At 45.7% G+C, this 11,082-nt stretch overlaps 1 protein-coding gene across 1 annotated transcript in view; it reads left to right on the top strand.

Annotated features, from left to right (window-relative positions):
• SLC5A5 (solute carrier family 5 member 5) overlaps positions 1–8,279 on the top strand; it is a 38,134-nt gene extending 29,855 nt beyond the window's left edge. The window contains exons 13-15 of the mRNA XM_088478551.1: positions 4,831–4,934; positions 5,050–5,144; positions 7,374–8,279. Of these exons, the coding sequence (XP_088334677.1) occupies positions 4,831–4,934; positions 5,050–5,144; positions 7,374–7,574 (400 nt within the window). The 3' untranslated portion in view covers positions 7,575–8,279. The remainder of the gene's footprint in view (positions 1–4,830; positions 4,935–5,049; positions 5,145–7,373) is intronic.
• The last annotated feature ends 2,803 nt before the right edge of the window (positions 8,280–11,082 follow it).

The following is an 11,082-nucleotide window of genomic DNA, read 5'->3' on the forward strand; positions in this document are numbered from 1 at the left end:
AATGTTCCTAGGTGGTTAACATCCCTACCCCTACTTATTCCACCTTTACATAAGGTACATATGGCAAGACAGTTGTTGTCCGGATTTGGATAGAATATTGCCAGACCAAAGAGGTGGAATGTTTGGTCTTCTGCCCAGGCATGACCGTGATGGGCTTTTTCATCCCACGGACAACAACTGTCTCCCCCAGAGCCTGATTTAAACAAACCACATCGCCATCAGAATCCTCCTCGCCAACTTCCTCCTCAGCGCCAGCTACACCAGTATCCTCATCCTGTTGTACTTCAACAGTGACATCTTCAATTTGCATATCAGCAAGTGGACTGTGGGTGCTCCTTTCAGCACTTGCAGGGGGCGTGCAAATGGTGGAAAGAGCCACCTCTTCCCGTCCAGTGCTGGGAAGGTCAGGCATCGCAACCACCACCACACTTGGACTCTCCTTGGGGATTTGTGATATCTTCATAGAAAGCACAGTTCTTCGCTGTGCTTTTGCCAGCTTAACTCTTTTGATTTTTTTAGTGGGAAGAGGGCTTCCATCGTCATGTGAAGCTGAACCACTAGTCATGAACATACTAGGGATCGACCTTAGACATTCCTTGCCACTCCGTGTCGTAAATGGCATATTGGCAAGTTTACGTTTCTCTTCAGCTGATTTAAATGTTTTTTTCAAGGTCATTTTCCTGAACTTTGTCATTTGGGATTGTATGTGCCCTCTATTATGACATTGGGCATCGGCCTTGGCAAACGACGTTGATGGCATGTTATCGTCTATGTCATGACTAGTGGCAGCAGCTTCAGCACTAGGAGGAAGTGGTTCTTGATCTTTCTCTATTTTATTTTTATCGGAGAAAGTTTGGTCCTCCATTTATGTTATATCGATTTGATATATACGTGCGGCTAAACACAGAAAATATTTTTTTATTTTTGCAGGAGAGTAGTGCACTTTGTGGGTTACACCAGCCTTTAAGAAATGAGCCAGCCGGCTCTTTACTTATGGGACACAGGCACATGCTTGGCGCTGCTCCTTTGTTGATGCACGTGCGGCTACTGCGCACGCAATTCACAAACACAGAAAATATATATTTTTTGGTTTGGAGTGTACTTTGGGGGTTACAGCACCCTTTAACGGTCAAGCCAGCCGGCCCTTTACTTATGACACAGGCGCACGCTTGGCACTACTTTGTTGATGCACGTGCGGCTACTGCGCACACAATTCACAAACACAGAAAATATTATTTTTTTTGGTTTGGACTGGAGTGTACTTTGGGGGTTACAGCACCCTTTAACGGTCAAGCCAGCCGGCCCTTTACTTATGACACAGGCGCACGCTTGGCACTACTTTGTTGATGCACGTGCGGCTACTGCGCACACAATTCACAAACACAGAAAATATTATTTTTTTTGGTTTGGACTGGAGTGTACTTTGGGGGTTACAGCACCCTTTAACGGTCAAGCCAGCCGGCCCTTTACTTATGACACAGGCGCACGCTTGGCACTACTTTGTTGATGCACGTGCGGCTACTGCGCACACAATTCACAAACACAGAAAATATTTTTTTTTTTGATTTGGACTGGAGTGTACTTTGGGGGTTACAGCACCCTTTAACGGTCAAGCCAGCCGGCCCTTTACTTATGACACAGGCGCACGCTTGGCACTACTTTGTTGATGCACGTGCGGCTACTGCGCACACAATTCACAAACATAGAAAATATTTTTTTTTTTGGTTTGGACTGGAGTGTACTTTGGGGGTTACAGCACCCTTTAACGGTCAAGTCAGCCGGCCCTTTACTTATGACACAGGCGCACGCTTGGCACTAGTTTGTTGATGCACGTGCGGCTACTGCGCACACAATTCACAAACACAGAAAATATATATTTTTTTGGTTTGGACTGGAGTGTACTTTGGGGGTTACAGCACCCTTTAATGGTCAAGCCAGCCGGCCCTTTACTTATGACACAGGCGCACGCTTGGCACTACTTTGTTGATGCACGTGCGGCTACTGCACACACAATTCACAAACACAGAAAATATTTTTTTTTTTGGTTTGGACTGGAGTGTACTTTGGGGGTTACAGCACCCTTTAACAGTCAAGTCAGCCGGCCCTTTACTTTTGACACAGGCGCACGCTTGGCACTACTTTGTTGATGCACGTGCGGCTACTGCGCACACAATTCACAAACACAGAAAATATATTATTTTTTTAGCACTTGGGGGGAGCACCCCTGATGGACAGAGCACCCCCTGGACAACACTACAGCACCCCTTTAGGACTGGGACACTGCACAGGACTTTGGAGTGGACACAGCCCCTATGGAGATCTGACTGCACAACACAGTCCAGCCAGCCCCTATGGACTTTGAAGTAGTGGACACAGCCCCTATTAACAACAGCAGCACAGCACAACACGGCCAGCCCCTATGGACTTTGAAGTAGTGGACAACAGCAGCACAGCGCAGCACAGCACAGCACAACACTACTCTGCACTACACTACACTACACTACAAAGCCCAGCCAGCCCTAACTCCCACCCTCCCTCTTCACTGTCCACAGCCGAGTGAGAAAATGGCGCCGACGCGGGTACCTTATATAGGATCCAATACCCGCGAGACTCGGAAGGCGGGATGATGACGTTTTGCCTCGATTTCAGATCCGAGTCAGGCGGGAAAAGTCGAGCCTGACTCGGATCTGCCTCGGATCGGGGGGGCTCGGGGGGGTTCGGATTTCAGAAATCCGAACCCGCTCACCCCTACTAAAAATACGTCCACTTCTCGTACGCATAACACGTCATCTCCGGCTACATAAGGATTAATCTCGAGCATCGTATACCAACGGAACTGGTCGTAGAGCTAAAGGTTGACCTGACCGTCTCTTAAGCTCTACGATCATGTCAGTGTAAAACCTCCCCTGTCACGTGTGCCATGACACTACTTTGTTAATTATGCACTCCCTTAAACCGCCGTCCGCATAATGAGGCACGCCTGCGTTCGGATCTCCACACCCCCGTTTTCAAGCACCTTCCCATGTTACCACCCACAAACGCCGCAATCTGTCACTAAAACTACCGACCTGGCGGTGTTCAAGGAGAGAGAAATTTATGATCGTAGCCACTAGTTTGCGCACTGTATGCATGCACAGATCAGCGAACATCGCCTGCGTACGACCGTGCGGCCGCTTCGACCGACTCTGAATGAAGTCCACAGATCTTAGGCCCTGATTCAGAGCCGGACGCTCTGACAGAGCGCTCACTCTGAATCAGGGCCGGGCTATTTTTTTTTTTGAACGGCCTCCTGCCCGCTCGCATAGCTGTGGGTGACCACCCACAGCTATAGCGAGCGGGCAGGAAGATGGTCTTGACCATCGCGACCATCGGGCTTGCGACGAGACCCTTGTGGTAGGGTCTCGTTTCTGCAAGCCCTGGAGTGCTTTCGACTCAAACAGCCGAAAGCACTCCCACTGACATCACTTGTGATGTCAGTGGGGCCGGCCCCAGACGGTAGGTGTTCCCATGGGAATGCCTCCGTCTGGGGAGCCACGCCCCCGGTACGCCCACCAAAGGGGGCGTGCTTTCACTCACCATCGACAGCACGCCCCCTTTGGTACGAGACCCGGAGCGATGGCTTGCCCGTCGCTATCCGTGTCTCGCGCATGCGCACGACAGAGCCGGCTCCGTCGTGCGCATGCGCACTGGGCCACCATCGACCCAAGCTATAACAAGCGTTAGCAGCAATTTGGTATCTTTTTATATGAAGAGTCAGCAGTAAGAGACATTTCATTTCACACAATAAGGAACTTTTACTTATTCCAAATGGCTTTTTAGAAGGAACATTTTAATTTCCTAGACTGATCAGTGGATACTAAATTGCTGCTAACGATTGTTATATTTATTGTGTCATCTTTTAAGCTATATTTGCACATCGTTTTGAGTACCGATGCAGAGAATTATGATCTATGGGCCTGATTCAGAGCCGCTCGCTAGGATGTGTTTGCTTGTAGCTGGCCGATTTTTTTGCATTCTGCGCATGCATACGCATCGCAGTGCGCGAACCAGTGCGAAAGATCGGGAAGCGTTCGCTCGCTGCGCATAGACAGCCCAGCAGAGTGAGTGACAGGAGAAGCCGTTTGAGGGTGGTGACAGGGGCTGGCCACTAGAAACGGGGGAGTAGAGGTGCGAACTCAGGCGTGCCTGAGCATCGTAACGCCGTTACAGAGGTGTGCATAATTAACGGGCAGCGTCATAGTACACGTCACCTGGTTGTATTTCACACTGAAGTGATCGCAGTGCTTGCGGTAGGATATAGTCAACCTCAAGCGTTGCATTCGTTTCCGATGGTACCCGATGTACCGAAGTTTGAATAAACTTCATGGAGATGACTTGCACAAGTGGGCGTCTTTAGACAGACTGGTGGGCGTATGCATACACAAAGTGATCGCACGTCAAGAAATAGTGGGCGTGCTTATGCCTTGCCGTGTGATCGCCTGCCTTGCTGGGTGTGTGCTGGATTGGCATAAGCTGGGTCCGAGCGTACGCATCTAGCGAGCGGCTCTGAATCAACTCCTATGTCTTTCTAGGATACTAATATTAGACTATAGGATGGAGATTGGAATTTACTGTTTAATTTTATGCTTGGTTATTATTTATATTTATATATATATTTTTTAATGAATTAAAAGAGTACCATTGGACTCATCAACTGTGTCAGAGGTAGTAGATACAGTATTCTGTTGGAGCTGCACTGTTATCCAAAACCAGTTTTGTGCATACAGTATAAAAATAGTTGTGGCATTAACTGCTGGCAAAGTTGTTTAGATGTTTTTTTATCCTGCACAGGACAAGAATTGCTGATGAATTCTACTCTTTGTCCTACCTGTATTATGGTGCAATAGGAACCTTTAGTACAATTATAAGTGGCGTTCTCGTCAGCCAGGTTACAGGTAACACAATATTTAACATTTAATATACAGTATGGGTGAAACACAACACTTAATATATGGGGTTATGCACTCAGGTTAAAGAATAAAACAGTATAATTTGCTCCCTGTGATACAGGTCCTACCAAAAGAGAAACATTAGCTCCTGGCTTGCTTTGGTGGGACACAGTAACAGGATCCTGTTTGAAATCAGAGAAAGCTGGAACTGAGAAGGTTTGTGTTTGTGATAAATTGACATAGAATTACCAAAATGATAACTGTGTAGACAGGGGGTAGCTAGAGAGGAAGGGCAGGGACTTATTCATTTATTTACGTGTGTGCTTGAGTGGTAATGAATGGATATTAATGTAGGAGCATATACAGAAAGTGATAGGCCACTGCCAAATCTCTTCCATACCCATCTCCCTTCCATGCCTACAGTTCTGCCAGATATTATTACCTCCATCATGCTTCTTATATGTTAACTGCACATTGAAGATAATGCTGACTGTGTCACGCTTTGCACAATAACCAGTCAGTGTACGAGTAGCATGATGATTGCTAGCACAGATGAGGAAGGGACAGATCGATTTCACAAGTCATAAGCATTACCTGGTGACATGCTTAGCAGGATACTGCTGAGCTATGTTGGTTAGGGATTAGAATGCTACGCTAACCACATCAGGAACTAGCATTAAATAAATAGAAGCTACAAAAGAACCTGCTCTGTGAGGCTGGGCCTGTGATGGACAATTTTAACCAAAAGGAAGAGGAGCCAAAAGGCACATAGGACTAAGGTACTGTAGGTAAAGAGCTAATCAGATGCTCTAACAGGCCAAGGCCAGGTAGCTGAAGCAGATGCAGTCATCAGACAAGTGCGGATCGAGACTATTCCTACTGGAGATGTCCTTGAGTACTGAGATTCTCCCAGAGCTTATATGCACAAGAAAGCAGGATGTCTACTAGGAAAAACAAGGACAGGACAAAGGCCCCGATTCAGAGCCGGACGCTCTGACCAGAGCGCTCGCTCTGAATCAGGGCCCTCCTCCATTAATATGGAGCGTCCTCCTGGACGCTCGTATAGCTGTGGGTCACTAGTGATGTCAGTGGGGCCAGCTTCAGACGGTAGGCGTTCCCATGGGAGCGCCTCCGTCTGGCAGGCACGCCCCCGGCACGCCCACCAAAAGGGGCGTGCTGTCAATCAACATCGACAGCACGCCCCCTTTGTTGCGAGACCCGGAGCGATGGAAAGTCCTTCGCTCGCCGGGTCTCACGCATGCGCACGACGGAGCTCCCTCCGTCGTGCGCATGCGCAGTGGGGACCATCGACCCACTTGCGAGCGTACTGCCGCTCGCGAGTGGGTCTGAATGACCCCCAAAGTTAGGAGCTTGACCTTGGGATAACCAATACAAGACCAAAAATGCAGTCCCAAATAATGTGATGACACACAAAGCACTAATAATAACATATTACATTCTGTATAAGAAAACAAAAGGATATTTTTGAAGGACTTTCTTCTTTTTCAGCCAATACGAGGAACACACAAATAAAATAACAAAAATAAGAATAACAATTAGGTCTACACACTGTCTCCTTTTGCTAATCACCCATCCTTTCCTTTACCACTGCTCTCAAGATGCTGTTATTTAGCTTTGGGTCGTAGTTATGGTTGGTTACGAATAATAAAAACAGGAATAATAACTTTAGTAAAAGAAGCAGTTGTGTCTCTGAATAGAATCATGGCATTTACGCTTTTGGTTGTATCAGGGTCATGTTATATAGATACAAAACCTGCAGCAAATTTGTGAATGGTAGCAAACAGGGGCCTAACAGGTACTGTAGGTAGATGAGGATGAAGACACACAGGGCCTGATTCAGAGGTGGATGAAAGTGGTGTCAGTGCTGCATCTTCGTCCACAGAGGACCTGAGATTGTATGCAAATGCACCAGGTGCCTTCTTTAGTTATGAGATGCCCACCGTTGCATGAGTTCCGGAGACCCAGCATCAGAAAACATTGTGACCATTGAACATCTGAGCAACCCTTGCTCACAATGTCCACTAGAACTAAGCTGCTGAGGCCTGTGAATCTGCATCTGAGGACACAGTCATGACTCTCCCAAAATGACGGTGCCATCATTTTAAAAACCCCTCCTGGTCACCGCCCCCAAACGGCTGCAGACTATCAATCAACCTGCATCTGCAGCCGCACTGTGACCAGCATGGCAACACCATCTCCACTCATGCACAGTGCAGCTCTTGCGCATGTGCACACCAAAAACCATTGGTCACTAACGACCGTATCGGAACAGCGGCCATCTCTGAATCTGGTCCACAATAACATGCAAAAGCATACAATGTACGGCTTAATTATAGCTTCAAGTGCTTATATGTTGGGACTGTTTATATATATGTCAAGTGTTGATTTTAAAATGCAAAACTGATTGATATACTGTAACTCTAGGGTTCTCAAGCAGTAGACAAAATCAACATTCAACGCTCTACGTTTGAACTTAACCAAAACTTCTTAAAATCTGAGAAAAATGACTTCATGTTGAATCCAGACCAAGTCGGTTCCCTGGAGAAGGATTTGAAGACTGTTGCAGAGAATGGAGACACTACTTTTTGGCCTAGAAACAAACCTAGCAGAGACTCTTACTTATAAATTATCCTCACAGTGAGGGCGGGATGCATTCATTATGTTGACAGTGACACAGAGGCTGCTAAATACACATAGTGCAAAGAGATGTCGATGACTGAAAACCTGGGAAAGTGATCTGAAGAATTAACCACAAGCCGCAATCACGAGATTGTAGTATGTGATTGGTCGTCTCTCATACACTCAGCCCCACAGCCATTTTAAGTTTGCAAACTAAACGGATTTGCTGGTTCTGTATTTCAGATCCAACAGTGACTCAGGAAATTTGGCTGGCAGCTCCCGATGCTCTGGCTAGGGGTGGGTAGACCCTGCACTACTACCTTTATTTAAAACTTAGTGTAGCTTAAAAAACTTTCTGATTTTGTTTCTACTATTTTTTTTTACATTTTACAGCCAAGTTAGACAACATAACCAGGAAATATAAATCATGTTTTACAAAAATAGTTCAAAGTGGTTTCTCCTATAGAGTAGAGTATATGCACATTGGTGCCTTTTAGCTATTTTCAAGATGCAGTTGTAACAGAACCTAATTGTGTCAACTTCAAGCAATGAGTTTTGGTTTGCTCTCTGTCCATTGCCTTTGTTTACTCTCTGCCCTTTGTTTAGGTTATCTTATATTTTATTCATATCCCTTGTTGAATGTACTTGTTGTGTTTTCAGCCTGTTGTCGTCCTCACCACCTCCTTCAGATAAAGTATGGTCTATATCAGTGGGCCGGATTCAGTGTTGTACGATTATGCACACAGCAGCTACATCTTTAGCCGCTGCCGTAGTGTGCACACTGTATATGCTAATGTTGCAGGGGGCATCCGAAGGCCGCATCTCAGATCCTAAGCTTATTCTGAATGGCCACATTCTGCCCACTTCCGAGGACAGAAAAGCAGCAGACACATGCGCTGGCCTCTGCACTCCCAGAAACCGGGCTGACATGCCCCCGTTTTCTGGGAAAGCTCCATATCCGCCCCGAATAGCTGCAGCATGTCAATCATGCTGTGGCTTAGGAGGAACTGTAACCTCCAACACAGTCAGTAATCAGCACATGCGCAGTACAGATCCTGCACATGCACCCAGGGCCGGCAAGAGAAATCACGGGGCCCAATACACATATTTTTTTAGCCCCCCCCCATCCCCGGGTAAAGTAGAAGGTGACAGGGAGAGGGTAACAGGTAGAGGAAAAGGGTGACAAACACAGGGCAATAGGGAGAAACAGAGGGTGATAGGGAGAAGCAGTGGGTGACAGGGTAAGGGTGAGAGGCAGTTGGTGACAGGGTAAGGGTGAGAGGCAGTCGGTGACGAGTAGGAGGTAAGTGAGGGCTCAGTAGAAGGGTGTAAAGGGGTGAGAGAGAGAGAGAGAGAATATCGATCTGACTTTACCTTACTTTTCATTCTCTGGCCGACACAGCAGGGTTCTCTGCACCTCAGTACAGTAGGCCGAGTGGTGCAGCTGGGTGTGGGGAATGAGCAGCGGCAGCACCAGGGCTCTCAGGACGCTGTATGTGTGCGGTGTGATGCAGGGCCGTAACTAGGGTAGTGCGACCAGTGCACAGGGCACCGCATGGCAGGAGGTGCTGTTTGGGCCTGTCAATTTTCCTGTTTATTATCATTGTCACTTGTAGCTTCCTCTTCTTTTATCCCCAGCATTTCCTGGCCTCCCCTATCTCTTCCCTGGCCCTTCCCCATGAGGCCATGGCCCTTTTCCAGGTGCACTATCTTATGTGCCTATTTAAAAAATGGATGGGATTTGTCTCTATGCCCCTCTGGGGCCCCTAGAATCTCGGGCCTGGTACGACTGTGCCCCTAGTCCTTCCCTGTCGCCGGCCTGCATGCACCGATCATTAAACATCAGAATTGCACTTCAAACAGTGTATATAAGGGGTTTAGGGCGCTCCACAGAAGAAAAAATTGCTGCCCCCTATTCACATCAAAGAGATCATCCCAAAGATTAAAGAATAGACAAATGAAAACTAGATTTGATGTGAGTCAGGGCGCTAAATTTCTAGTCACCTGGTGTGACTATGTATATTAAATATCTACTTATCTTTTCAATACAGACAAGAGTTCTGGGTCTTTTGTATACTGTAGGACACATCCTCAATGTGGGTTTGATTCACCATAGATTTATAAAAGTAAATAAATGAAAATAATGTGAAAAATAAAAGAAAATTACATAACAATTTCTTTCTTAGCATGAGTGATAAATCTATAAAAGATCTATTCAGGCGTACCCCCACTAACTGAGTAAAGAGAGGTGGTTTTCCCATCAAGTTATCTTTTATTAGGCCAAGGCTAAACTGCTATGAATTGGTGATCATCTCTGGCCTATGAATCATGGTTGATATATAGTTTATTAGTTGTGGAGGTAGCGTACTTCACTTACACTAATACACAGGGAAACGAAGCTTGTAAAGGTATCTTTATGAATCATTCATAATGGTCCGTACCAATACTCACGAGTAGAGTAGTAGATGTAAACATATAGCTGTGTCTTTAAAATGATGAGTTCCTGAATATGATCCAATATTGAAAAATGTTTTAATTTTATTCACTCAAAGGTATGACAGTTGTACATAAACAAAATAACTGAATTGAGCTAATCTGAGGTTGCAGACAGTTCTCAGGGAGGGTTTGACCAAGTAACAGTAAAAGATTGAGTATAACGAAAAAAAAATCCCTGGATGGATATAAAAATAAGTTAAATGGTCATATCTACTCTCTGGTAGTGTGTCTGAAAAAAGTCCCATCAGGTAGTAGGTCCTCTGAGCCAACGCGTTTGGAGTTTAATGAACCACACATGAGCAGTAGCGAAGGCCAGCAGCCATCTTGGAGCAGGGAATGAAACCTCCCTGTATGTCCGTAGAACTGCGGAAATTTAATGTACCATCTGTCATGCACCCACTATCATGCCCCGCTCGAACTCGATAATTCACATCACTTTGCCATGAGCAGCCTAGCCGGAGATTAAACTGACTCACGAGATGTCAGTTTACAACTGATGCAGGCCTGGGCATTTTCAAGACATCACAGTATGGTGACGCCACCTACATACTTACATACTGCTATCCCATGACTTTTGGCATTTCAGTGTATTTGGTTCAAATGTACACAAACTTTATTTATCAATACCCTCCCGACAGCCACTTAACACAGATGGTAAACCAGGAATATAGTGTCAAATTTTATTTTAAAAAAATCAACAATTTGAAGCGTTTTGTAAAAAGATATTATTGCCTTTATCTAAAAAAATGTGATGTGATAGAACATTTTTAGTGTAATAATCTGAATCAGCAGCATAAAAAGTTAGCAATAAATTAGGATTTCATCCATGTTGCTGAAAACTTGTTGATCATGTTTAAAAAAAAAAAAAAACTGATGGGCTTTGTGGGATTTTGGCACCCCTCTTATTTCCCATAATCACCCGGAAGGTGCTACTCTATTATTATCTAGAGTAGCTGCGGCTGCAAAAAAGACAATCCTATCCCTATAGGTAGAAACAGTTACCACTTCCATTTCCTTA

The sequence above is a fragment of the Taudactylus pleione genome, unplaced genomic scaffold, assembly GCF_031769625.1.
Source record: "Taudactylus pleione unplaced genomic scaffold, aTauple2 ptg000214l, whole genome shotgun sequence".
Classification (NCBI taxonomy): Eukaryota; Metazoa; Chordata; class Amphibia; order Anura; family Myobatrachidae; genus Taudactylus; species Taudactylus pleione.